Consider the following 27,211-nt stretch of genomic DNA (forward strand, 5'->3'; position numbering starts at 1 on the left):
TTTTTTTTAAAATATATTGCTGATATGAAAAATGTGGAAAATGTCACTAAAAGAAACACCTTTCAAAGTTACAAAAAGTATCGTAAATTTATCAATAGTTTTGTAATTACCATATTTTAAGAATTTTTTTTCAAGCTACCATTTTTTAAGAATTATTTTTTAAACTAGGCGTAGAAGTTAAAAAAGCCCCATTTGAGGAAGAATGGGCTATTTTTGGTTTGTGATGAATATGGGCTAGAAATGTACATTTTGTGGGTGTGGGCCGGGACAATGGGATGATCCGGCAAACCCAGCCCAACTCATCTGTCCATCATAGCAAACACCCATTACCTCCATGATCCATCCATGGAAGGCCATCATCTGTCCTTTGTGCAACTAGACCTCAAAATCCCCACATGCTCCCTGTTTTCCGGAAAAGGAAGAAAACCATTACTAAGCCCAGAGGCAGTCCATCTTACATCACTGTGGGGCATGCAAATGATGGGTAATCATGTCTGAGAAAGACGATTCTCTTACGAGTGGAAGGAAAGATCGAAGTAATGTTTTTCAAGCAAAAAATATTTTGAATAAAAAAATATCTCAAAAAATCTTTTGTAAAGATGTTTCTTGAAAATACAAAAGTATTTAAATGGAAAAGCTTGTTTTTATTAAACAGCTTCCAAAATAAAGAAACAATCTTTGAGAAAGAAATTAATGGATTAATAGAACTTCCAAAATGAAGTTCTAGAAAACAGTTTTTAGTGTTTTAAAAAAAAAAAAATTGTGTTTGGTAACTAGAAAACAATTTTTGTTCTCAAAAAGGAAAAAAAAAATGTTTGATTAAGTTAATAAAAAAGTTTTTTTAGAATAAGTAAAATAAAAAACATATTTCATATGCACAATTCATTTTAATTTTAAAAAAAAAATTATTCCATTTTTGAAAATTTTACACTAGTTATAATCTTTTTAAACAAATGATCACTTTGTCATTATGTAAGTATATTAATTTCAATAATTTAAGGAAAAAGAAAGAGTTTGCGGGTGAGAGTGTAGTGGTTGGGTGGAGCTCATCTTTGTGGAAACAAAAAAAATTAAGAAAACACAAAAAGAAGGAAGAGAAAACATGAAAAACAATTTATTCTTTGAACAGTGAAAAAACAATGAAAATATCTTTTTACTGTTCTTAAAAAATTGGTTTTTGAAAACACAAAAAAAAAAAAAAAAAAAAAAAAAAAACACCCCCTTCCCCAAACAAATCTTTTGTGTTTTTTATTTTCAAGATCAGAAAACAATTTTAAAAAACATGAACCAAGTCCTTAGCCTCGGGTTCCTAATAAATATTTCATTTTTAAAACTTTTCAACGATGACTGGATTAAATGATTCTAAATTTATAAATCTAACATCAATTTATAAACCTAATTTTTTTATATTTAAATTTAAAAAATAATCAATTTTTGATATAAATATCCTTTAATATTTTAATTATTTAAGTGTAAATTTAAAAAATAAATTATAAGAAGGAAGTAAGAACATTTTTATAAAAAATAAGTATTTTTTAGGTTGAAAAGATATGGAGGGTTAAATTTATAAATACGGGATTATTTCACTTTTTTAATTAAATAATTTTTTAATAATATTTTTATTTACAAATAAATGGAAGAAGGTATATTTTTTATATTTAAGTGGAAAAAGTTTCTTTTGATAATTAGCTTTTTTTAGATGGGAACAAAGAGAGGAAAGTGGGGAAGATTGGGTAGAACTTAGAAGTGTTGCAAAAGCATTTGTAGATTTTGCAATCTTTTAAATTGAAATATTTTAAAAGGAATACAATTTTTCAAAATTTTATAAAATAATTTCTTGATTCCGATATTTTGCAAACCACCTTTTCTTAACGGTCTCACATTCATTAAAAAAATCCACTATAGAGGAAGCCCATAGAAACCCTTGCCACCACAACACCACTGAGCTCCCTTTCTCAATCCACAATATGTAAAAATTCAATAGTCACCCTTTTGATGGATGGGTTTGGAGTGAAAGAGAAGACTAGAAGAGAAGAAGTTGAAGTGAAACACTACTAGTGTTGAGGTGGTTGATAAGACTGAACGTGGTGGACCATGGATCCCATTTCCCATTCCAGCCCCCAAACTGCTCCCAACTTGGAGAGGACACAAAAGTCTTTTATCTGGTCGTTATTTGGAGTATTTGAAGACCGACATAAGATTCCAACGGTGTCCATTGAGATTCCAGCAGGAAGATGAAGACGGATGCCAGCATGCCACTACCAAAGTGTCCTAGTGGGTTCTAGTCTCTCCTTTAGGCAACCAGAGTATGTTCCACACATGTTCTATTGTGATCAAAAGAGGATAGCTAGAAGCCTAGAAGACTAGAAGTAGCCACAGCTAGGTGGAGAGAGAAAATGCTAGCTAGGATCCGGGCTGCTTCTTTCAATTTCATCACAAGGGTTCTATCAAGGAATATGCCACCGTATCGTGGACCAATGAATACGTAAGATGACATCTAGCCCGTTGAACGAGGGTGCCAGCAAATGAGATCAAAATACAAATAAATAAGATTTAAAAATAAATATATGAGTAGAATACGCACCGCCCTCATTATATATGATGTGACTCATTTAAGAGACCAATTTCATGACCGGTCAATGAGTAGATGAAAGCAAAACAAATCTCCTCCAGCAGCCAAATGAATGATTGCAGAACTTTGAGTTTCTGATCATATATATGATAATACCCAAGTCTAATGGTTACATGATTGGTTAATTATCTTCCATGCCACTTCATTCACCAAGTTCCATATAGAGAAAGCAAGTAATGAATCTAAAACTTGAACTTGATCGACATGGTTTACTTAGCATGGAGACGTGCAAGATTCCATGCCATGCTCAAACATCTAAATTAGCAATCCCTCAAGAAAATTAACTAACTAGCAGACCATCGGAATATATACTGTAAAATTGAGTACATTAATCATCCAGGTCTATCATTGACCGCCTTCTTTATTATATAGTTGGAAAAACTAGAGTTTGGAAACTAAATTTGTACCCCATGAATGCATATTTTAGTCAAAGAAAACATTTAGAAAAAGAAATCCTATCAATGTAGCGAATTTTTGTGCTTTTATTTCAATGGATTTCTTTCCCAAAATCAGACTTATGTACTAGCTAGAGCGATCCAATCGAGAGAAGGTTGGTTTGGTTTGTATAGTTTTTCATCAAAGTAGAATTGCATTCTGACTGCAATTTCTCACTTTAGGATCCCATGGCATGTGGAGGAACCCATATGATGGGGGAGTGGATAGTGGAATGATTGAAGAAAGGTGGGGGTTACAAGTTGTGACTTGTGAGTGGCGGTCCCATGTCTCACAGAGACCAAAAGTGTGCACTGTCTATCCAAAATTCCTTGTAGACTCGCCTTCTCGCCTTCTCCAATGCTTCTGACTATTTCTCACTTCTCCCTCACTCTTGCGCCTGCATGACTTGCCCTTTTCATCTACGTAATAAAGGTAACATACATCAAACAGACACGACACAAAAGCAATGAATCACTAGCTATGTACTTCTTGATGGTTCCATTGGCTGCTATGGTTTGGTTCTTTTTACATATAGTTCAACAAGTTGTGTTTGTATCTTTGGTCTATTAACCAAACCTGACATGAGTATAAACGAAGAATATATAATATGATCTATACATTCATAGAACGCACCAATACTCAAGAATCTACTAATAAAATGAAAGAGAAAGATTACAATGATAAAGTGTCTCCCTCTCCTCTGAATTGCGATTGCATTGTAATAGACTCTTTATGCTACCTAGCATATTGCATTAAAGGCTCCACTTCACCAGTATCTCTCTCAAAAGCCTCTCCTTGATAGTGCCTTTGCAGCCCTATGACACAAGGGTTAGGGTTCTTATCCTGTCTTCTTTCTCTAACCCGATTAATTTGACTTGTCCAATTGGAATCTTTATTTAAATAAACGTAAGGACTTAGCTAGTTGCACCGCTTACTTTTTTGTAAAGGATTCTGATGATAAACTCTAATTCACAAGTGTACTCTCTAAAACAAAGCCTTAAATAATAAAAGAGTTAAAAACATAATAAGGACAAATTCATCGTTCAACAAATATAAAAAACAAAATTCACAAGCACCCCTGACATCCCCTTTGTAGTGCAACAGGAATGATTCATGCTTCACAATTCAACAAGCTAAGTAAACAAATTGGTATATGTGAGTCAGGCTCGAGTTTTCAACATCATACTATCGTGATAAACTCAATAAAGTGATTTTTCCAATACAGAATAGTGGGAAAGTGTTTCTGTTGAAAGTTCTACAAGCAACTCTTGGCAATAAAATTTGAAAATGATAACGTTGTAATCAATGAGATGTAGATGGTTTGAAAATGACTAAATGGAAATAAGATTGGTTATTTCTGAAAGCCATTTTCAAGTTTCGGCTACTTGGGGACTGAATAGTTATTTCAAAGTAGGTACTGGGTCCTCATCATATCTTTCCACATCCAAAAATTAAAGTCAAATACGGATCTAGCTGGTTAAGTTTGATCTTATGATACTATGTCATTAAATTTCATGGAAATTAATTTTGTCAATAAAAATATTCTGAAATTCTATGTTCTTACCAATAAGCAGCCATAATGTAATTCAGTGGGAACTTAATGATATCAAAATTGCTCGACTGTGCGTACTTAATGGCAAAATGAGAGAAATCAAAAACATTAATCAAGGACTAAATATAACCTGAAAACTATCGAAATCTGAAAATGAACAAGTTTTGTGAAACAAAACATCTCATTTTGGTTGTTGAAAAGAGAGAATGATAATAAAGGAAAATTCTTAATGAGTTGGTTGGTTGCAACATCCATTTCAGCCATGACTAGGAAAGATTCATCCATTTTGTTTTTTTTTTGCATCATGATCTTGAAGCCAATTGGAGCATCTTTTGTAATTCTCATGCCATTAATCACAAGCTACACGATATCAAGGAAATGTAGTATTCTCAGGAGATAACAAACACTCTTTGGTCTAGCAAGCTAATCATTTAATGCACATAGAAAATTAACGATCCAACCCTATCCAACACCGCCTTCGGTAGTTCTGCATTTCATCTTAAACTAATGGAGAATGGTCCTGCAGAAAATACAGAAATCAAAGTTATAAATTATAGGACCACGCTCAATTAAAGCAGTAAAATCTATCAATATATATTGCATGGACCAAAGGGGTGACCATGTGCACCATGTGTACCTACATTACAGAAAAATGTGCAAGGGGTTGTAACATGTAATGTTCCAATTGTAATTATCACGTGCCCCCTGGACCATATACTTGTTTGTAGGGCATCTCATGGTGGTTGTGTATGGTGCTATCATGCAGCAGTACTGAAGAGAGTCGACCGACCCGGAGAATGGTACACAAAGCCTAGAATAAGTACTGTTACCAATTTCCTTTATTGAATGGGTATTAACAGATACAGATCAGTGAATGAAAATCTGCTTCCAAGTTGGTAGGATCAAACTTCTCCTAGCCACAAATGGCAGCCCAACTTGCTAGAATTTACTTGTGAATGTTTTGCCATTAAGAGCCAAGGCTAGGTTAGGTTTCTCGTAAGGTGGAAGGAAAATTTCGGGCTAGGCAGACAAAAATGACATGAGAAAAGAACAAAATGTATGTAACATGCAAGCGTATTTCATCCCAATAAAATTTCAACTTTTTCTTTAATACACTCTTTAAGAAGAGAAATAGTAGGATATTATATGGAAATCTTGTTAGCTTGTCTCCATCAAATTATTCTTTGCTTTTGTATATTCTAAATGTTGTGATGTACTGTGAGGAGAGAAATTTACTAGGTCCAACGAAAAGCATGGAGGAAATTTTGGTTCAAATATCTGTATACTCTTGTTTTTGAAGTGGCGATAAGGGAAAGAAGACAAGAAAAGAAAAGAGTCGGCAGTAGAATGAGGGTGAAGGGATGTGTAGGAATGGCAAAATATGATCTCATGGGCCAGGCAATTATTTGTAGGACCTCTTACTGGTCCTAAATGAGATTTCAGAAGTAGTAACCCACCCCGGCCTTGATGTTGATATCTTTCTCGCTTTTTCTCTCGGGGAGTTTTTCAGGCAGCGTCTTTATTCTGAAGCCAAAGATTCGAATTGTGCGAGTTTGTCAAACTCCATTCGGTCGGAATAAACCCCACCACAACCAAATCATTAAATCCTAACTAAAACCCCCCATTTTCAAATTATTGTCATTTTTCATATCATTTCAGAGTACATGTCTCTCGTTAGGAAAGCTGCTTTTCTTTTTGAAATTTCTGCACGACACCATGTCGTCCTTCCTTCCAGAATTCTCCACAATATTCCCTGTTGAGTTCTTATCCTAAACTTTAAGCACTTCATTAGACTAATTTGCATTTGAACTACTTAATAAGATTAATTAGGGCAATTAGCTGGTCCCAGCTATTAAAAATCGCATCTATGAATCAGTTCAAGTCGAGAATTTTCTACTCTCAGCTTGATCAAAGACTGGGAGACTTGAACCAGACTTCCTTTTCAATCATCCATCGCTCCAGCCATTGAATTGAATTTCATACATCATGTACGTATCAGCCCCAAGAAAATTTAATGGTTACTGAATATGACCATAATTTACATGCTATAAATATCATCTTAAATATTGCAGACCCCATCCTTGAATGTTGACAGGGATCAAATTGTGGACTAGAATGGGTGGAGTTCCAAAGAATAATGGTGGTCCGGGTTGCTGATGAGGATGGAAAGGACAAGGCAATGAGGATAACGAACTATTGAATTCATATCAGCTGTAATATATTGAAAAGGTAATCTTCACAAGATTTATGAAAGAACCATAGGGCCACTTCTATCTCCATGGGACCTTCCATGGCCCTTAAAGTTTTTTCTTTTTTCCCTTTTCTTTTAATTATGCACTTTCTCTTTTTGTTTTTTTGGGGGAAAAGGGATACTTGATGGGTTGGTCCCTGCTAGCTCAATATATATCAGTTGAATGCTCTTACGGATATTGATGTGTAGAAATTGTAGGAGATGGGGACTTAGTATCTTGTCCCTTTGATGTACTAATGTTCATTTGTCCCATCTACTATGTATTCAGCTCTTTCAAATTATGTTTATATGGTATTCAAGTCATGAAAGCTTACTACATTGAGTTTTATTAGCTATCACAATCAATGGACAACTAATCATACAGGGCCGTATTGATGGGAATTCACATATGATTCTGATCATTTTACATCAGTTTGGAAATATAGTTTGTCAACACCACCCCCACCCTCACTACTTTCAAACATCTACGGGAACCCTAAGGAATCTCTGTCTTAAAGATTTACCTCGCTAGAGAAAAATGGCAATGTACAAGATATACACAGTTGAACACCCCCAACCCCAAAAAATATAAGAAGGGAAAATAAAACCAAAAAATATAAAAAGGGAAAACAAAACAAAAGCTCTCTTCCCCCACCTTACATCTGAAAGTTAGGAATTACATGTCCTACTCTTTCTTGTTTTTTTTTTTCCCTTTCATTTCATCCCTTACACTGAAGAGGGGGAAATTATATATACTTCCTTGGTGCAGCTACCAACTCAAAAAGTCACCATTAAAGTCCATTAACTTCATAAATCTTCAATTGCATCCCTCACAGATCATGATTGTCGTGGCGGAAGTGCTGGAAAGGCCATGAACTGTGCACGCTTAATTCTTCTGCAATCCTTCTTGCATCTAAAGAAGCACCAAGCAGGCCACGTTTAGTAAAGCCCACTGCATATAGTCCACACTCACCTTTCCATCCATTTGGGAATGGCTTTCTGGGCAACCCATCTTTCTCTGAGAACATATTGCCTTCCTGGGACAACAATTAATTGAAGGCGATTGAGGTTTCTTGGGACCTTTCAAGTAATCCAATAACAAAAGTACTCCAAATCAAGAAAAATATACCTTCAACCAAGATGTCACATTACTTTTGTAACCTGTAGCTAGAATAATGGCATCAAAATTCTCCACTCTCCCATCAACAAACTCTGCAGTATGACATGATAGCTGCTTTATTCCACGGCAAACCTATACGTTTAAGGACATTTACGATATTTAGATTACAAATCTAGCAGTTTATCATAAACTAAGAAGAAATACAAAGCAAAAGGGAATATTGTAATTAAGCACTTGTATAAAAGCCAACCTTGATATTCCCAGTTTTGATCTTTGCAAGTGTCCCAACATCCAGCACAGGTGTCTTGCCGGACAAGCTCTTGAGTTGAAGTGGGCCAAGCTTTGGGCGATTGAGTCCTAATCGAGCAGTGTCCCCGAGCATCATTCGAGATACTAGAAGTAAAAATTGATCCACAAGGCGTACTGGAAACCACTTTACCAACCACATGGACAATCCAAAAGTTGATCTCCCTAGCATCTCTTGAGGCAAGACGTGCACCTGCAAGCAGAAAAGGTTCTTAAAGAGCTTTGAAAAAAAAAAAAAAAAAAGAGTAAAGATGAGCTCTTCCCTCCCTCATGCGTGGAGTTGCTGCTTCTAAGCATGACTGCCATGTTATACCACCACCATGCACACTTTCGAATCTCTAACACAACTTGTGTTTCTTTGCAGAGAATTTAATTTATAGAAAAAAAAGAAAAGAAAGCATAAACTGTATTCAACCATGCCAGTATCGCGCATGCCAACAAATTCCAAGAAAGTGAGACAACAAGGACAATTACTATTTCTTTATTTCTTTATTCATTTATTTATTTTTATTTTTATTTTTTACTTTTAGAAGCTCTTGTTAGTTCTCCTATGATATTGCAGAAGTAAACCTTTTGCAACTGGATTACAATATTACTTCCGTCTCAAAGAAGATGCATTCTAAACTCCTAAGTCCTAACCGACTGGGTACCATTATCAAAAGACTGATCCCAGTTTTGCTTCTAGTTTGTCCTTACACGCCCTAATTAATGAAGTTAAAACTGAATCTTGTGATGGGGTTTTGTTTCTTGCATCTATAAGACTTAAGCATGAAACCTCACCGATTTTTTTTGGTGCAATAGGAGAAAAAGAAAAAGAAAAGAAGATGGTTTTCTAAGATAATTAAATCAAGAATTCTTACTAGAGGCCTTGCTTTTATGTATGTACAAGGAGTATGGTATGTGAGAGAGTTTAAGTATGCTTACTGAATCTCTAACCGCGAGGGATGGGAAAGCATTATGATTGCAGAGATCCAAACAGACCTCCATGCCCGAGTTTCCGCATCCAACTACCAACACTCTCTTCCCCCGGTATGAATCCCCGCTCTTGTATGAGCTTGTGTGGATTATAGGCCCAGCAAACTCATTCATCCCTTGAATCTCCGGCACAACCTCCTCTGCATTCTCGCCGGTTGCGACTATGAGCCATTGGCACTGGTACACGATTTCCTCCTCCTTTTTGAATCCCCGAGTCTTAACCTGCCAAAGCCTGCTCCTAGGATCGAATTCCGCGCTCACCACCGTCTTGTTGAAAAAGGGTCTTATATCAAAGCGCTTGGCATAAGCCTCCAAGTAGTTCAGGAACTGGTGTTTGGTTGGATATCTGGGGAAGTCAGGAGGAAAAGGCATGAGAGGGAGCTCGCAGTGTTCCTTGGGAAGATGAAGGTGAAGTCTATCATAAGTCTTGAGATTCCACAAGGAAGCTATGCAATTTTCCCTTTCTAGTATCAAACTGGAAATACCTCTTTCTTTTAGACATGCAGCCACTGCTAGGCCCGATGGCCCCGCACCAACGATGACCGGTCCTGGCACCAAAATGCGCCTCTCTGATTTGCTCATCTTCCGCCCCAGGGGATCATGAACTCGCTTGCCTTCCACTTCTTTCAAGTAGTCCATCAAACAACATATAAGAGCCGAGGGGCAGTTGCCGAACAAACTTACTGCTCCACAGGAAAGTTGAGAGACTTCATGCAAAACCAAGGAATACCCATGTATTACAAATCACTCTCTTAACGAAGTACTCATGAAAACACGTGCTCTCTCTCTATCTCTCTCTATAGAGAAATTAGGTTGAGATTAGAGAGACATACTTCACCCTTATCCAAAGAAGGATTTGATAGATATTAAGTGAATTCCTGGATTGTTGGAATATGAAGAGGGTCGACTTATTCACTTTGTGAAATGAGTTCGTCTGACCTTCGTTTAGGTCAATGGAGGAGACGGCCAAGAGCGAGAACTGCTGACCCAAACCAAACACGGAGAGCAAAAAAAGGAAAGTCTGAAACTTGAGAAGTGAATGAGCACGTACGGAATTGAATTGGGTTCAATATATATGAGAGGGTCCTTGGTAAAGACTAAAGAGCCTAAAGTAATAACTACCATTAACCACCTACAACCACCGCCCTCCTCTTCACTCTTCGCCACTGCTTCCGAGAGATTAAGAGCACTCTATAGCATTCTACTTACAAGGACAAATTCTCATTCACCGCACTAGTCAACCATCTCCTCGCATGGTGGGAAATTGACATGATTCCATAAATAGAGCTATATTTCAAACCCAAAAAAAAAGAACCATTATGTAACTCCACATCTAAAATAGGTTTTGGATTCTCTGTCTGTTTGGAGAAGTTGGAGATCAAAGTAGTCAATAAGGGGGAAGAGGTTAGAAGTCTTGACTCACACGTGTGTTAGTGTTAGTGTTAGTGTCATATTGTATTATAATTACTTTTTGGGTTAAATTATGAATAATCTAGAGTATGGGAAATAGAGTTCATGAAGAAGAGTGCGACTTCAAGTTCATGATGACCTTACCCCATGAAGGCTGGACTAATGAATTATTCATATAGAGTATTAATTTACCCTATTGATGGCATATTGAGACTTGCTAACCATCTGAATTGAAGGCTTTTCTTGGACTTTCTCATCATATACCATTGACAGTGCCATTCATGAAGACGTGATTAGACCCAAAGTCGGAGATAATTAGAGATGGAGACCTCATCATGATAGTCCAAAAGCACCAATTGATTTGAGATCTGAGAGAGATAGCCCTAGCCACCTTATGCTACCATTTAAGCTCACTCATCAATGCTTTCTAGACCATCAATTTCATATGGGATATTTTTTTTTTTTTTGGAAAGTATAAAATGTTAGTCTCATTTTTTACTTGTGACAGCTTGCATATGGAAAAATATCTTAAGTCATGGATATGAGATCATTAAGTGTATCTTAATAAAGCTCTTTCTAAACCTTATATGCTAATAAAAAGCTGGTAAGTTAGATCAGGAAAAACACTTGCACCCACATTTTCAAGCAGTTGTAAAATCTGAGTGGGGTTGAAAAATGAAAAAGGAGAAGACCATGCTGTCCTTTCCCCATCCACTTCCCACTGTGCTGTCCTTTGTGGGAAGAGAACAAGTACAATGACGCTCCACCATAATCAAAGTGCCCACGACTTCGGAGAATCTCCTCTTTTCCATTTGTTTGTTTCTGGTCTCTTGAATAAAAACTCAGTATATAACTAACAACATCTTTCAATCTGCCAAGATTCTTTCTCCTCAATACCCACTTGTGTCACCTGTTGACAAACTGTATTTTTTTTTTTCTCTTTCTCTCTAATTTTCTCTTGTTTTCTTCCTGTAATTAGTAAATTATCATGATAAAAGATGGGTGTAGTCTAAGAAATACATTCAACTCAATTGATTCTAATATTTCAAAGATTCTAGTAGCTTCTATAACTTTCTCCATATTTCTTCCATATATATTTTAGATTATTCACCCACATTTTCAACTTGATTTCAACTTAAATTTTTGGGTGAGTGGAACTATTTTTTTTGTCTTCTTGGACAGAGTAGAGGTCAAACTTAAAAGGTGCACGAGCATAGTTTTAATGGGAGTGAATAACCTCAAGTTGAAAAATGTTCTATAGTGTTCAAATACCTTAGTAATAGCTTCATCTCTTTGTATTAAAATTCAATATAAATATAAACTCTGTTAATGATTTTTAATAAGATAATAAAAATTAGAATAAAAAATAGTTAAAGCTTCAAAGAAAAATTATCCCTTGCTTTATTTAAAAAGAAAATTTCTTATACGTTCAAAGAATATTTAAAGGTAAAAACTAGATATTTATCTATCTCCTAGAAAAACTGGAGATATTTTTTAGAATTTGATTTTATATGAATAATTAATAAAATATTTTAATTAAAAATAAGTGTTTAATTTAAAATAAATAAAATGAATTAAAAAATAAAAATTATTATTTTATAAAAAAGAATAAAAATAAAATAAAATAAATGTAAAAATTTATAATTCATTTTGATCGTGTTTCGTTATAAGTGATTAGTTAGATCTCTATTACTAAATAAAATAAGTGATTTTTAATTTAAGTAGTTTAAATTTTATGTTATCAAAAGTACTTAAAAAATAGGACTTACTTTTTTTTTTTCACTTCCCTAGGGTTACATAAATTGTATTCATTCTTTAACTCTTCATTGGACTCCAAATTGCTGAATCTTCCCTTTGAAGGAATGCATGTTCCATATTTTGTTCTCTATTCCTTTAATAAATTCTTGTTTATGGGGAAAATTAAGGAAAAAAAAAAGAAGGGATATTACATACTCAGTGAGTGGGAGAAAAGACAGAAAGAAAAAGAAAGAAGTGAGATTGTGTATTAATTAATTTATACACCAATGATGCAATGAGGAGTTAAGAAAATATACCTATTAAAAAAAAAAAAAAGAGTAGCTTTATATACTTAGAAGCATCTTAAATAAGTTTCGAGAAGGCTTAGAAAAAAAATTCCCATATTATATATTCAATAATACTGATTATAGTGCAACAAAAACTCGATTGAGTGGTGCAAACTTCAAAATGGGCAGTCTTTCTTTATGCATGTAAAGCATAAGAGAGCAGCATTATACCCGATCCACTCAAAGTAGCATGGTCTCACACATAAGTATATAACTAATCCCCTAATGCGTTTTAGCATCTCTAGCCTTTCCAGGGTATTAAAGAGCCAAGTTTTAAAGCCTAAAGAGAGATTGAGCTATGTAATGTGGGTCAATCAATCGATTGATCAAAGATTGTATCTATACACTTATACTTATCAAAGCATAAATTATAAGAGAAAAGAGAGAGTGAGAGCTAAAGTTAAGACATAAAAGCAAAAGAGAAGGGTCATAGTAGACTCATGTAGATTATTATTTGGAAGCTGTCAACTCATAAGGGTTTCTTTTCTGCTTTTAGAGGGGCTTTAGGTGCTCCCTTGAATTGTTGTAATTCTATTTTGTTAATGACCTTACCTGAAAGGGAAAAAGGACGAAGGAAAGAGAGAGGGAGCTCCCCCCATCTTGAGCCTCTCCACTAACCATGCAATAACAGCATATTAAGGTTCATGAATGTGGTGTTCAAGGTTTATCCTTGTCTCATCTATGCTTCCAAGCTGGCTTCCAACATTGGATTATTAGTAACAAAAGGGATCATTTAGTGTCCTTTAAAGCTTCATCTCCCATTTTAGTCTCTGGTATATTCTCCCACATGCATTTACCCTCTCAGGACAAATTTCAACATTCAGACACAGAGCTAGACGCCTAGAGGATCCAGTAATGGCATTTGTAACCAGTATTAGACAAAGTTTGTGGGCTCTTTCAGGTATATTTTATCCGAAATTACTTAAGATTGTGTTTCAGGAATGTCAACCCTCTTGAATCAATCCCCCCAGTGAGGATCATATACCATTCTCTAGCTGTCTTTTCCTTCCATTTTAACTCAAGTGCTACTAAGAATAAAACTACATTAATATAATAATAAGAATAGGATAAAAATATGATAAAATAAGCCAGCCCAGTCTTTATTCTGTAATTTTAAATGGGGTAGTTACCAATTTAAGATAATATTTAGGCAAGTGTATACTCTCTCAGCCATGAAAATTGAAGGAATATTTCTCATTCTAGCTAATTATATAAATTTTTAGTTGACGATTTTATCAGTGAAAATTGTTGGAATGCAACAATGTCGATCTTAAGATCTTGAATAAGTCATCCAAATGATACTGACCAAATACCAGAAAAGGCTTAACCTACTCTCATCAAATACCAATTAGTGTCTAGATACCTGATCAAAACTCAATCCAAGAATTAGTGTCAGAACCAAGGATCATGAGTTCGCTTGATGAGAGCATCATATTAGGGAAAGGATTGTTGGGATGCAATAATGACGCTCTTAAACTTGAGGATAAATTACCATAATAATGCTAGTAAAGTGTCATAAAAGGTTAAAGTCTAGTCTTACTTTTTAGATGAAATGGTCAAAACACGATCCAAGGGTCATGAGTTTGCTTCACGGAAGCCCCATGTTAGGGAAATGATTGTTGGGGTGCAATAAAAGTGTTCTTATAAATTCCAAGAAAGAGTCATCAAAATAATGGTAGTGAAATATTATAAAAAGTCTAATTTATTCTTACCAAACACTACGTAATTTTCAGAGAAGGAATTCAAAGCCCCATTCAAGAAAAATAAAATAATCATAATAGTACTTTAATTCAGCAAAATTAATTTCTATGTAACTTCATTGAATTGTAGCTTTAAGCTATGCTCAATATCAAGTTGATAAAACTAATGAGAAACATCCAGGGAAAACATGAGATCAATTACTTAGTTTTCAAATTATTAATTATCATACATGGATATATTTTAAGCCCCAACACCATCATCGTAGCCAAATGATCCTGCATTTAACAAACATAAAGTGTAGAGCAGCTGCAACGCTCCATCAAGTTCAAAGGACAAGGGAACAGGAGAAGATATATTCTATCTTTAATTTATACATAAATTACTAAATTACCAAGCTTACATGCTTTTGATGTGCCAATAGAGAGTGCCACTTTGCAAAATTACCATCACCTTTTCACTTTCCTCCCCTACCCAACATTCTACCCATTATTCAATCCTCCCCAATCAACTAAGGGAGGCATTCAGAAAAGCAACCTTCATGATGAAGAAGCAAAGAAGTGGATCATAACAAGCAAGACCACCATTACATTTATTGAGAAAACTCTACCTTCTTTGGATCCTAACTAGCTAGAGGTAAGTAAAAGCACACATGACTGACTTGTTTGCAAGTTAAGAAAATGACCCCATTTCTTTTCCCTTGAGATCTTTTTAAAATTCAATCCTACATGAAGCTTTTTGATGATTGATCATGATGTCCACAAGGGAGGTCGTTCTCTTTAAATTCTTCCAATGGCTCTCTTATTCCAATATATTTCTAAATATGATTGCAGGAGCCAAATAATTATTATGTTTAAATATTAAGAGAACAATCAACATCTTTATTGCCCATGAGGAATTGTTCCCATTTGGCCAGCCTCTATAAAAAAGAACTTTCCCTCATTTTCCTACAAAACAAACATGTATACTAGAATAAATTAATTGTTTCCACCTCTCGTTGAAACAACTAGTAAGACAACAGAATCTATGTGGGCACCATGCATTCCACTCATCTCTACACCTTTCTTCACAAATACTAAACTAACAAGTATATTTGAGCTTTAAATAATCTCAAAGCTGGATTAGACTGTTGTGGGAATGTCACCTTTTTTTTCTGTGTGTTGAACCACTTTTACTCCAGATCCCTTCCATGATAATTAGATCTAAGAAATATTATCTTAAGAGGGGCATCGTCCGATCTGACATCGATGCTGACGCACTGATAAGAATGTTCCAATTGTAGCAACCACTTAATCAGGTAAACAAAAGTTAATTTTTACTATAAGAAGGTTGATAGGAGAACACACCTAATCATAAGCTCTAATCCAATTCAAATCTAAAGAGGTCATATCAAGTATAGGATCATCATATACAGCCTAATGAAATCCAATTTAAACCTAACCTAAGGGGTCATATCATTAGATTTCATCTTACCTAAAAAGAAAGAGATTGAAGTTAGGTGCAAAACTAGCTAGGAGCAGGCTAAAAAAAAAAAGAGCATATGGGGACATGGATTAAGTTTTACCTAGTACAGTCATGAAACTAAGAACAATCTTTCTTTGGTGGGAGACAATGGTATCCCCACAGAAGATTAGAAAGGAAGATTAGGGGCACTTAAAGGGTTTAAAGGCGCGTTTAAGTAGAAAAGGAGGTTTTTGAATGCATTTGGAATGGCTTAAGTTTTTGAAAGAAAGGGAAGGTAGTGGAGATGCCCATCAAATGATAGAATGGAAGGTGGGTTGAAAAGCTGGAAAAAGAAGGCTAAGCAAAATCACAGTCTCTAAAGAAAATGGCTCTGCCGACCTTCCCTTACTACTGTAGTGCATGCATATATATATATATCTATGGCCTAGTGGACCCTTCGGCTTTATCAACTATGTGGTTTTGGACAGGACTGAAGACATCGATCTTTCTCGTTTCATTTTCAGTTTATTTACCAAAAGGGTGCAAGATTTTTTGTCAAGTGGGAAAACGAAGTGAGACATTTTTGAAGGGAAAAGAAATGGGATTTGGTAATCACCTTTTCCATAGTTACCGGAAGATTCTTTCCCACAAGATTGGGATTTCCTAGTCAAGTCTTGTCTTTTTTAAAAGAACGGTGTCCATGCGATGAGCTCGGTTAGACCATGAGTATGTTAGAGAGAGGCATTTCCACAGCGGTATTGCAGTGGGCTCGACAAGAATCCCACCAAGAAAAACACCCTTAAAAGGTAGGTTTCCTTGGGCTCTCATTGATCGGGCCTCTCATGGGGCTTTTTCCATGGACAGAGGCCTGCCTATGAGTACAAAAACTGAGACTCTAGGTAAACTGATCTGCAGAATCTACCCAGGAGCCCCTCATAGAAACCCAAGCCCGTCTGGAAGCAGTCCAGGCCCAACATCAGTCTGGACAACAAGTCGGCCCAACATAAATTTTAGAACACTGTGTCCTCTTCCCATAGAGGCTGTAGCCTGCATATTTGATCCCAAGAATTCAGTGAAGATTTTGTCTGTCATCCATCTTCAACTACCTCAAATAAAAATACATAGGATGTCTTGTGATCTTCGGAAACAACAAGGCATGGCCCTCCCAATCCTAGGCTCCATGTATTTTTTCGTGGATCTGTGTCCATGGAAAAACTAAGGTTTTCGGGGGTAGGATGCTAAATACTAGGCCCATTTGCCAATAGCCTCAAACACACATGTTTATGTCCTTTAATCTCTTTCTATGTATAGTCCCTTCGGCCTTGAATTAGCTTGTTAGAACATTGTCTAATCCACCTTCCCCAAAAAAAAAATTGGAAAAATTAAATAAATAAAAAAAAAAGAAAAAAAAAAGTGTGGTTTATGAAGATGTAGTTGGGTAATACTTAATAGTGGGGCGTGGGCTATGATTAACCACACAATTGAGCCTAAAAAGAACACTGAATGAAACGACAATCACCCTTAATACATGGTCCTCATTCTTCTATCTTGGCTGACTCTGACAATCCGAGGAATAGACATGGACACGTGTCGCACTGACTCTGTCCACTTCAATACATTAAAATTAAACAAAATAATCATGTCTGGGTGCGTACGAGGCTTACCCTATTAAGTTGCAGACACATTGCTGGTGAGTTATGGGTGGAACACGTGGTAGGACCCAGGTGGGGTGATGGTGGCAGACGACAAGTGGCAAACCTGATGGAAAACTCTCCCACGTGTGCGCACGTGGCGAAGGACTGGTCCCAAAAAAACAAAAGTGAAAAGACGAGATGCTTTTGTCTGAGTGTCCAGTTGGCAAATGGGGAGTGGCCAGCACTTGCCCTATCTTTCCATTATTGGTGGGTCCCACTTGACACGCGTCTCGGTACGCTCTAAAAAATAAGGGGCCCACGTGATCATTCTGACGTTGATCTATCGTCATCCCTCCCCTCTCTTTTTGGCTTCTTTATTTGCACTTTCAGTTGGCTGCTCACATGCCGACCGACTATCTCAAATTTAATTTTAATTTTAATTAATTAAGAATGAATTTATGATAAGGGTAGCAATGCATAGCACAAGAGACACATTGATGGGTTAATTGAAGACTAAATGGGAGGATTTGGAGACAGAGTCCTAAAGAGGGGAAAGGGAAGGGGCCTACCAATAATTAATTAGCGCACCTGTGTGCAGCCTGTAAAATTGAGCTGGCCTGCTGCCCTTGTGGCTTGGCCTTGCGCTTCCCAAAGGGTCGTGGTCACGTGGGGTGTGCGTGGGATTCCCATCCTTTTTAACCTTTTTCCTCTCCCTTTTTTTTTTTTTTTTTTTTAACTCCACGCCTCCCACACGCAGTCCTAAATTGTGCCACCTGCCGCTCCCTTATTGGCAAGTTAACGAACCACACAATCAACGTCCTTCCTAATTTGGCAACTTGACTCGGGACACTCTGTCTCCCTAACTCGGTCCAACCCCAACTCAGTTTCTGGGCTGTCTGAGGTTTTCAGATTTTTTTTTAACCCAATCACAAATTCTTTTTAATATTATCAAGAAAAAAAATATAAGTAAATATCCTACAATCAAATATTGGATATTCTGAACTTTGGGAGTGAAAAGCAACATATTCTCTACTTTTTAGATATGTTTTATAAATTAAAAAAAAAAAAAAAAAAAGTGAAATAGTGACATGAAATGTATAGTAGAGGCATAATTGAAATTTATTTGTTGGGGTGTTTACTAAAAAAAAAAACAAAACAAAAAAAAAAAGCAATAAAGGGGAGATATAAAAGTGATATTACATAAGATAAGAATGAAGGATAAATCTTGTGAGGGGAGACTAAAAGCCACCTTCTAAAAGAGAAAATGGATAAGGCAGCGGACGGGTCTCCACCCCATCCTCCATTTCTGTGAAATAGCTTAATTGCCCACTATCACTGCTCTTGTAGCTAGAAATGGTGTTTTCAGGCGGCGGCGACATCGTGTTGAAATGTCCTATTCCGGTCACAGACCCGGAATATATGGGACTGGGAATGGCAGCCAAAGGGTAAGGCTGTTGGGCGACGAGAGGCCAACCCATCATCTGCCTTGGCCTCACCCACGCCGGAGTGCTTGTGTCCGGCGACGGCGAGGAGTGGCTCAGAGTCTCCGGCGATGAAATTATACCTACAGTGCTGCCGTCTTCTTCCTCTTCCGACTTCACTGAAGCCGTCCCAGCGGTGCCTGAGGAAGACGATGTCGATTGGATCAGAAGACGCCTCTTCTTCTCGCCCAATTGCCTCCTCCTCTCTTTCTCCATCATCATTGTCGGAATAAGCTCTGGGTCTTCCACAACTTTGTAGAGAAACGCCATCATTTGCTGTGGACGTCTCTCAGTTGCTTCCAACCTCTTGGTCATCCCCTCAAGCTCCTCCTCAAGGGACTTCTGCTCGTGCTTCAGCCTCTCAATCTCCGCCAATATTTCCTCATCACCATCTTCCAGCTTCGCCTGTAGCAAAAACGAACTCCTACCACAAGAGCTATGCTTCTTCCTGACGATGTTCTTGAGCAATTGCCTCTGGCCACGAAGGAACCACTCGTTGGCGAACTCCCATCTATCTGGATCAACCTTTCTGAAACCCTGATGCAGGATAAAGGATTATAAATAAATAAATAAATAAATAATTGGGAGGCGTGCTGTAGATGGAGGAGGCTAAAATACTCACGTAGGTGTTGAGCTGACGAACAAAGCTGGAGAAGTTGTTGTGCTTGAAATAAGCGGGCAAGATCCTCTGGGAGAAGTCTAAAGGGTCGAAGACGATGAAGCTGTTGTTGGCTCTGCCCCAGGTGATGAGAGCATCAGTGCTTGAATCGTTGACCATCTGATACGTCTTCATGACGAAGGGTGCTATGATGTTGTTATTGGGAGCTTCCATCCCATATACACTGCTTTCGCGTCTGACCTCTCTTGGAAAAGGGGGGAGGAGGAGGACGGGCAGAGAGCCGAGAGATGAGAAACGAGAGACGAGAGAGAGAGAAGTAAGAGTGGGTCGTTCACAAATTTCACTTTTTGAGAAGCGGGGGAGCAGCGTAATATAGAGGAGAGTGATGTACAGTAACACAGAGGGTATCGTGGAAGTAATCGGGGCGGTTCGATATTTCGTGGGTCACGAGATAGGACCCATTTCCGCACCCTTTTATCATCTTTCTCTACACGTCACGCTCCGTAGGTTTGATATTTTCCGATATTACTGCTTCTTCCACGCGCTCCACCCCGCGGTCTTCCTTTACCTGACATGTTCCCTTCTTAACGTCCCCGTCAACTCCTCCTTCAAAAAAGTAGCAAATAAATCCATTCTCAAAATATGGCTGTATACTTGTATTTCCTCCCAAAACTTTGTACATATTGACACGTTGGACTTTTAATCACAGTAATTAATGTCATACTAGAGCATGGCACGCTCTGATAAAAGCGCGTAGAGGGGTTGGGGAGGGAGGAAGAAATGTATAAAATGGACTGGGGGAGGTGGAAAGAGTGGGTTAGAGAGTGGGGGATTTGCTTTTGGCATTACTTTAGGGGAGATGCGTTGGCGCATAAAGGGACTTGAGGGTTGAGTCTTGACAAAGGTAAACGTGGCCGCTTCTAGTTATGCCACGTGTCTGAGACCGGCCTTTTAAGTGGGCAATAGAGTGGTGTTTGGGAGGTGGGGCGCAGTTTTATCTATTCCAAATCTATGCTTGTCTCCATTTTCAACTATATAATTTAATAATTTCTACCCCACTCACCTCCTCTTCTTCTTCTTCTTTTTCTCATTATAATTATTACTATTATTATTATTATAATAATAATAATAAGTTGTCCCTTCTTTTGAAGTAACATTTTTATAATCTTTAGCTTCCGTTTTTTAATAACGTGGGATGACTCTTTTAGCCAATCATCTGCCTCCATTTGTGCTTTCTACTTAACGTCCATCATTTAAACTCTACTTATTTTATAAAAAAAACGAATTCACTTTTTGTCATAAATAGGTCTTAAAAAAATTAATCTTTTACCTTTTTATATTAAATTTATTTTTTTAAAACCCGAATTCATTTTTAAAAAAATTAAACTACTTAAGCAAAAAAGCCCGCTTAAATGATGTCATCATGTCTTGATAATAATATTTTTGCGCCCAAGTGTAATATTTAAAAATAATAATTTATTTTTTTTGAATTTATAAGATGTGAAAGTAAGATAAAATTAAGAGGGGATGCATCATAAATTTCCTAAAGGAATAGGGCCAAATTTGTTTGTTAGTTTTCTCTTAGCAACTAAGGAAGCGGGAGGATCCATTAATTGGCCAAATCAGAAATGGGTCAGTAAATATCTATTATGAGGCTGACCCACGTGACACAACATGTCAATTAGATTTAAAGCACAAGAAATTAATAGGTGTGAGCTTGCCTAGTCAAAATATTCATATTTTAACATCATTGCCCTAGTCAACCTACTACAATTTTATTGGACGGTTTTAAGTCCTTTCCATATGATCTTTTAAAAATAATATCCTTACCCAAATAAATTTTCAATATATATATATATATATATGTATAATTAATCACGTGTCATTTATCCAATATGTTTGTCAGACGGGATATTTTAAATTGGGTTCACATAGTCCATAAGCTTGTTTTCAAACTTAGAGGCGGTTTGTTTTTTAGCTTTTTGTTTTTAAATTTTAAGTTGTTTGATTTTTTACTTGTTTATGATTTATTATAAATTTTTCTTTCTATAAAAAAAATCAAAATGTTTTATATTTTTTCTAAATAAAAAAAATAATATATTAATTTTTCTTAACTTTTTAATACTTAATATAAATAAAATATTATAAAAACAAATAATCTAATACTTAACACTATTAAGCATTGAAATTTTATTTAGAATTAAGTAAAAAACAAACATCACCTTAGACAGAGTTTTAAAAGTGTTTTTAGAGGTAGTTTGTTTTTTAAAATTTTTACTGAAAATAATTTACTTTACTTTTAGATTTTAAGTTGTTTGTTTTTCTATTTTTTTTATGACTTATTATAAATTTTTTGTTAAATAGAAAAAACCAAAATATTTGGTTTTTACTAAATAAAAAAAATAACATGTTGATTTTTTTTTTTTAACTTTTTAATGTTTAATAGAAAGAAAACATTAAAAAAAAAAACTAATACTTAATATTATTAAACATTAAAGTTTTATTTAGAATTAAATAAAAAACAAATACTACCTTTAGTTTTTCTGATATTTGAAATATGAAAAATTTTAAGTGTCAAAAAAGTTGAAAGTACTTTTTAAAATCACTATTAAACGTATTTTTTGTAAGATTTTAGATATGTGTTATGCTAATTTTTAGAAAAATCTATAAATAAAAATAATTTAATGTAAAAGTAGGAAAAATAAAGATTTTTGTAAAACTTTTATTTTTGATTTATATAAAAATATTTAATAAAATTTTTATAATATCAATATTATTATTCCATTTTTATATTAATTTTTTTTATATAAAATAATAATTTAATTTTTTTTGAACAATTTTTTTATTTTTAAAAATAGAAAATAAAAGTACCTTTCATATAAAATAAAATATCATAATTTTTATATACAAAAATATGGATTTACCTTATATTTTTAAAATTTGAAGTGTTAGAATACCTTGATTTTTAAAAAATTATATTTACATTTTACATAAAAGTTATTATTATTTTCTATATATCTTATTGTAGACCTCTCTTTGGACCAAAGTTTTTTACACACCTGCTGGTCATCCGGAAAGAGTTGGTTTTGTTTTGTTTTCATTCGGAGGAGTGGGGGGGTCGGTTTCTTCAAGTGAGCTGCATGCATGGGACGCATGACCAAGGACACCACCACTTTGCTAGTGATGGTTAGGGATAGAGACATCTCTAAGCAATAAGTAGAGGAGCAGTGGAACGGGTAGAAAACGTGCCGAGAAAACTAATAGGAGAAAAAAAAAAAAAGCAAGCTAGATGGAGGAAGTTGGTAAGGGGAATGGAAAAAAAAATTGGAGCTATGGATGAGGGGGAATTGAGAAATCCAGCTGTCTGTGCTTTGGAAGAACTCTCAAGTAAGTTCACTGGTACATTTTCATTTCTTTTTTTCATGCTCTGTTTTCTTGTTATCCTCCTCTATTTTCTGTGGGGTGTTCCAGGTACATAGCATTGTGTGCATCACCAGCTAATGATGTTGGAGATTGGCCATGGGATATTTGGATAAGCTAGTGAAAAAGTTGATTCCATGAGAACTCAAACTACTTGAAAGCAAATGGAACCCATAACGACCCTCCCGATGTAGTTTCCTCTGAAGAAGCTGTTCAAAAAGGCGACTAGATTCATTTGGCTGCCTTTTTATCAGAATCTCTCCTTTGCTTCACCTTATTTAGTAGAGATCCGTTTTTAGGGACTTAGAGGAGTGTTACGGTCTTTTTACCGTACCTTTCCAATAAGCAACTTGATCTCATAAGTGACGACTCCAGGTCTTTTTTTTTTTTTTTTTATAAAAAATCAAATTTTTACGAAATAAATAAAAAACGAGTTTTGTCATCGAGTGGGAAGGTATGATGCGAAATGTGAGGCCTACACTTATTTTTTATATTTTATTTTTTAAAAGGATGAAAATAGTTATAGGAAAAAAGGGGAAAAGGAAAAAGGTTGGAGTGAATTAAGAGTGTTATATTCATGGTCTTTTTATGGAATCCTACAAAGTCAAATATGACATAAGAAAAAGGAAAACATTTATTTTGACCCTAAATTTATTTTTAAATATTTGTAAATTAAAAGTGTTATTATCAATTGACTTTTGAAGAGTCAAGTACAAGATGAGAATAGTATCCTAAAATTTATTTTTGTTATTATTCTTTATAAAAATCCTCCTAATTAAAAAATGTGAACCATGAGAAAGAAAATTTTAATGTATGTTGGGGAACATTTTTTTAGAAGTAGTTATTTTTAAAAACAATTTTTTTAATGTTTTTTAAAACAAAAATTTGTTTAAAAACTCACTACCTCTTTATTAAACACGGGATTGTGAAACCTAATAACTTGTAAGAATTCATTATGTCCATATAGATATTATTCGCTTTAAATGCAATAAACTATTATGATTAAGAACACTTATTCATGGTATATCACAATTTTCTATCAAAAAAATTATTAAACATGTTTTTTGTTTTTAAATTTTCAAAATGGTTTTCTATAATAGACAACTGTTTTTAAAAACAATTTTCAAAACTGAATTTCTTGATCTTTAAAAAAATTATAGAAATATAAAAAACAAAAATTTTTAATTAACTTTTTTAAGAATTCAAAAATTAAGAAAATAAAAAATAATTATGAATAAATGTCTGAGTAACTTTGAACCCTCAGGTTGGAAAAAACTTTGAAGTGTGGGTCTTATATTTTTTAATATGATTTATCTATATTTGGATAAGTCGATAGATTTGCAAATCTTTTTTTAAACACGATTTGAGAAGCAAATTTTTTTATTTCTTAATATTGAAAAGTAGCCTTGTTTAATGAAAAAAATTAGAATACAATTACATGTAAATCCGACAATAATAATTACTTCATATCCTATGTGATGGAAATAAATACGAGGGATTCATATGATTAATCATTCCATTACTATACCAATTTGATACATACATAAAAATGGAACTGATTAAAAATTTACATCATAGTGTTTTGTATTAAGCCTAGTCTCGTATATTTGTACTTTCATCATACGATTTAAAATTTGATCACATACTTTCAACGGTTGGATTACATTACATCTTCGATGGGTATCGATTCGTTACCCTAGAATTTTCCTATTAATTTTAAATATTTGTTGGAACAATTGGGTTGATGAGTTTGGTCATCAACACCAATAGAAAATCTTCAATTTTGAAGCATTAAATGAACCTACCATGGGTGTGTTCTACACAAAGATGGAAGTGATAGCTAGAGTTGCCCTAGCAACAAGGTCACTGACCAACCCAATATTCACTCCACAACCTACTGAGGTATGACTTATATATGGTGTGTGTATCATTAAATTTATGATACAAGATCTTAGGTTTTTGTTCTCATTAGGGGCTGTCTTTGTCATGCACCCTGGATCCATGGCAGAAAATCACCCTTAATTAATGACGTGCATAGTGAAAATCAAGCCGACGAAATAGAATCATGGAGGTTCTAGCAGATAAATCTTGTATATGTAAGCTTACATAAGGTTAATAGTGTAGCAGACCCTAATCTCTGATTGGTTAGTGTTTAGAAAAGTTAGCTTAATCATATCTTAATGTCTAAGTTTGATGAACAACTCCAAGAATATCACTTTCAAACTTTCAAATAGAGAATCCACCAATGATTTCGTCTCCTTAATTATTATTATTATTTTTTACTTGGGTGGCATGAAGTCGATGCTAATGATTCGTCGGAAAGTTATGCTAATGGAAAAGAGTCTTTAATTCTTTCTTTAAACAAATTTAATGACATCGAACATGTAGAATCAAAAGGAAGGCCAACCAATTTTGTACATGTACAAATTTAAACAAATTTAGATAGGATTTGGAGATATATTTGACCAATTTTGTGATTAGCTTAATGTTAGTTAAATCGGCGCCCTACCAAAGATCTAGTCAAGACCGCTAAAACAACCTTGGTTATTGAATGAGAATGCAAGTATACAAGTATATGCACAAATTTCGTGAAAGTCTTATAATATAAGTAAAATAATAGGAAAAGAAATTATTAAAATTGATAAATTATGAGGTACAATCTTTGTTGTAATATTTTTCTATAAAAGAATATATTCCTTCAATTATTTTACCTTGATCGTAATTTGGAGGATGGTGATAAAAATATGTCCCAAAGATAATGATAAAGATGTTTCCTTGGTAAAGATAGGATGTGTAATACTTTGATTTTTATTGTAATTGAAAGATTTGATTTGATTTGATTTGTAAAAGTAAATTTTGCGATCTTTCAAATTTTATCATGCACCGCTTTTTCAATAGATATCACATGTCAAATGTGTATAAGACTTATCACTTGTCGATTTTAAATTTTGTTGACTCGAAGAACCATATTATATATAAGAAAGAATATAATATATATGATGTAACGAGGGGTTCGTGGTTCAAGGCATCCCATATTTTGAAAATATAATAATTATATTTGGATCTATTTTTATAATATTTTTTATGATATAGTAAAATGATTTTTTTTATCGGTGATAGATAGATATGATTGATCCGATCATGTTAAATATCTTCGTTATATTAATTTTAAAATAAATGAAAAAATATAGATAAAAGAAAAAGATAAAGTCACGTGGGTTTGAAAGGCCAACGAGGAAAGGTCATAATAATAAAGAAGGAGGATGAAAAGACAATGGGTATAACAAATACTGTTTACAGTGTCTAATCCGAAGAAAGTAGAGAAAGGATTACTCCAAGCCGCAGACCAAATATAGCTAGAAGAATCCACCAATCTAAGGTGTCCAAATTTCATCCTTCTCACAAATCAAGGTCTAGACGACACCATCTCTTGCCAATTTCTTTTTATGTTTATCACCATGATCAGAGAAAATTTGCATTGAAAAAGTTATGAACAGAGAAAAGAAGAGACCAGTGAAAGCAACATTGGCTAAAGAGAAAACAACAAAAACATGCATAGTAAAAGTTGGATAAAATCGGAAACAGGGAGTCATAAAGGACACAAGGTATTCGTCCAAATGCCAACATATGTATAGACCAAAGCGAGATTGACAAGCATTAAAAAAGGTGGTAGATTCACTTCAATGATATTGTTGAGTGTGTTGTCATCTATCAATTTACCAGCAAATGAACTGAAAAAGAAGAAGAAAAAATGATTACAAGTTGTGTCCTTTCATGTACATCTCTATTCCCACACCAAGCATGAAGCCACAATAGAGGCCATGACAGGTGGGTGGTGCGTAACGGTTTATATCTCATGTTGTGACCAAAAGGGGGGCACAATGCTTCCATATCTGGGCACACTGGCACACTGGCACATGGGTTTCTGTTCAGGTCAGCAGTCTGCCCCCTACCTTGCTAAATCTATCCCCTCAAAGGCTTTCATAAAATCCTAGAATTTTTCTTAATTAATATCATGTAAAGTAATGTCCCATCTTCCATGCATTTGAGTAAGTGTAATTATATTTTCGAATTATACTTTTTTAATATTTATAAAAAATATATCATCAATCAGATATTGTTATTTTATATCTCATTTATTTGTATTTTTATATCTTAATTCTATCTTTTTT

At 34.8% G+C, this 27,211-nt stretch overlaps 2 protein-coding genes across 2 annotated transcripts; both read right to left on the reverse strand.

Moving 5' to 3' along the window:
• Positions 1-7,229: 7,229 nt before the first annotated feature.
• Positions 7,230-10,474, reverse strand: LOC100256048 (indole-3-pyruvate monooxygenase YUCCA2). Its single transcript, XM_002280979.4, has 4 exons — positions 9,200-10,474; positions 8,220-8,468; positions 7,979-8,101; positions 7,230-7,886 (listed from the first exon to the last, which is right to left on the reverse strand). The coding sequence occupies exons 1-4, from the start codon at positions 9,887-9,889 to the stop codon at positions 7,680-7,682; spliced, it is 1,269 nt and encodes a 422-aa protein (XP_002281015.1). The 5' UTR covers positions 9,890-10,474; the 3' UTR covers positions 7,230-7,679.
• Positions 10,475-18,615: 8,141 nt separating this feature from the next.
• On the reverse strand, positions 18,616-19,974 carry LOC100250904 (heat stress transcription factor C-1). The gene is made up of 2 exons (XM_002280992.4): positions 19,623-19,974; positions 18,616-19,537 (listed from the first exon to the last, which is right to left on the reverse strand). Exons 1-2 carry the CDS (start codon positions 19,830-19,832, stop codon positions 18,758-18,760), a joined length of 990 nt encoding a protein of 329 aa, XP_002281028.1. The 5' UTR covers positions 19,833-19,974; the 3' UTR covers positions 18,616-18,757.
• Positions 19,975-27,211: the final 7,237 nt, after the last annotated feature.

The sequence above is a fragment of the Vitis vinifera genome, chromosome 11 (assembly GCF_030704535.1).
Source record: "Vitis vinifera cultivar Pinot Noir 40024 chromosome 11, ASM3070453v1".
In the NCBI taxonomy this organism is placed as follows: Eukaryota; Viridiplantae; Streptophyta; class Magnoliopsida; order Vitales; family Vitaceae; genus Vitis; species Vitis vinifera.

Excerpts from the sequence above, each read along its gene's own strand:
- LOC100256048 (XM_002280979.4), bottom strand. The coding sequence starts at position 9,889 with ATGGACTACTTGAAAGAAGTGGAAGGCAAGCGAGTTCATGATCCCCTG. Across the intron at positions 8,469-9,199 it reads CCCTCGCGGTTAGAGATTCA|GTGCACGTCTTGCCTCAAGA; the intron begins GTAAGCATACTT and ends TTCTGCTTGCAG. Across the intron at positions 8,102-8,219 it reads TCAAAACTGGGAATATCAAG|GTTTGCCGTGGAATAAAGCA; the intron begins GTTGGCTTTTAT and ends TTAAACGTATAG.
- LOC100250904 (XM_002280992.4), bottom strand. The coding sequence starts at position 19,832 with ATGGAAGCTCCCAATAACAACATCATAGCACCCTTCGTCATGAAGACG. Across the intron at positions 19,538-19,622 it reads TTCGTCAGCTCAACACCTAC|GGTTTCAGAAAGGTTGATCC; the intron begins GTGAGTATTTTA and ends ATCCTGCATCAG.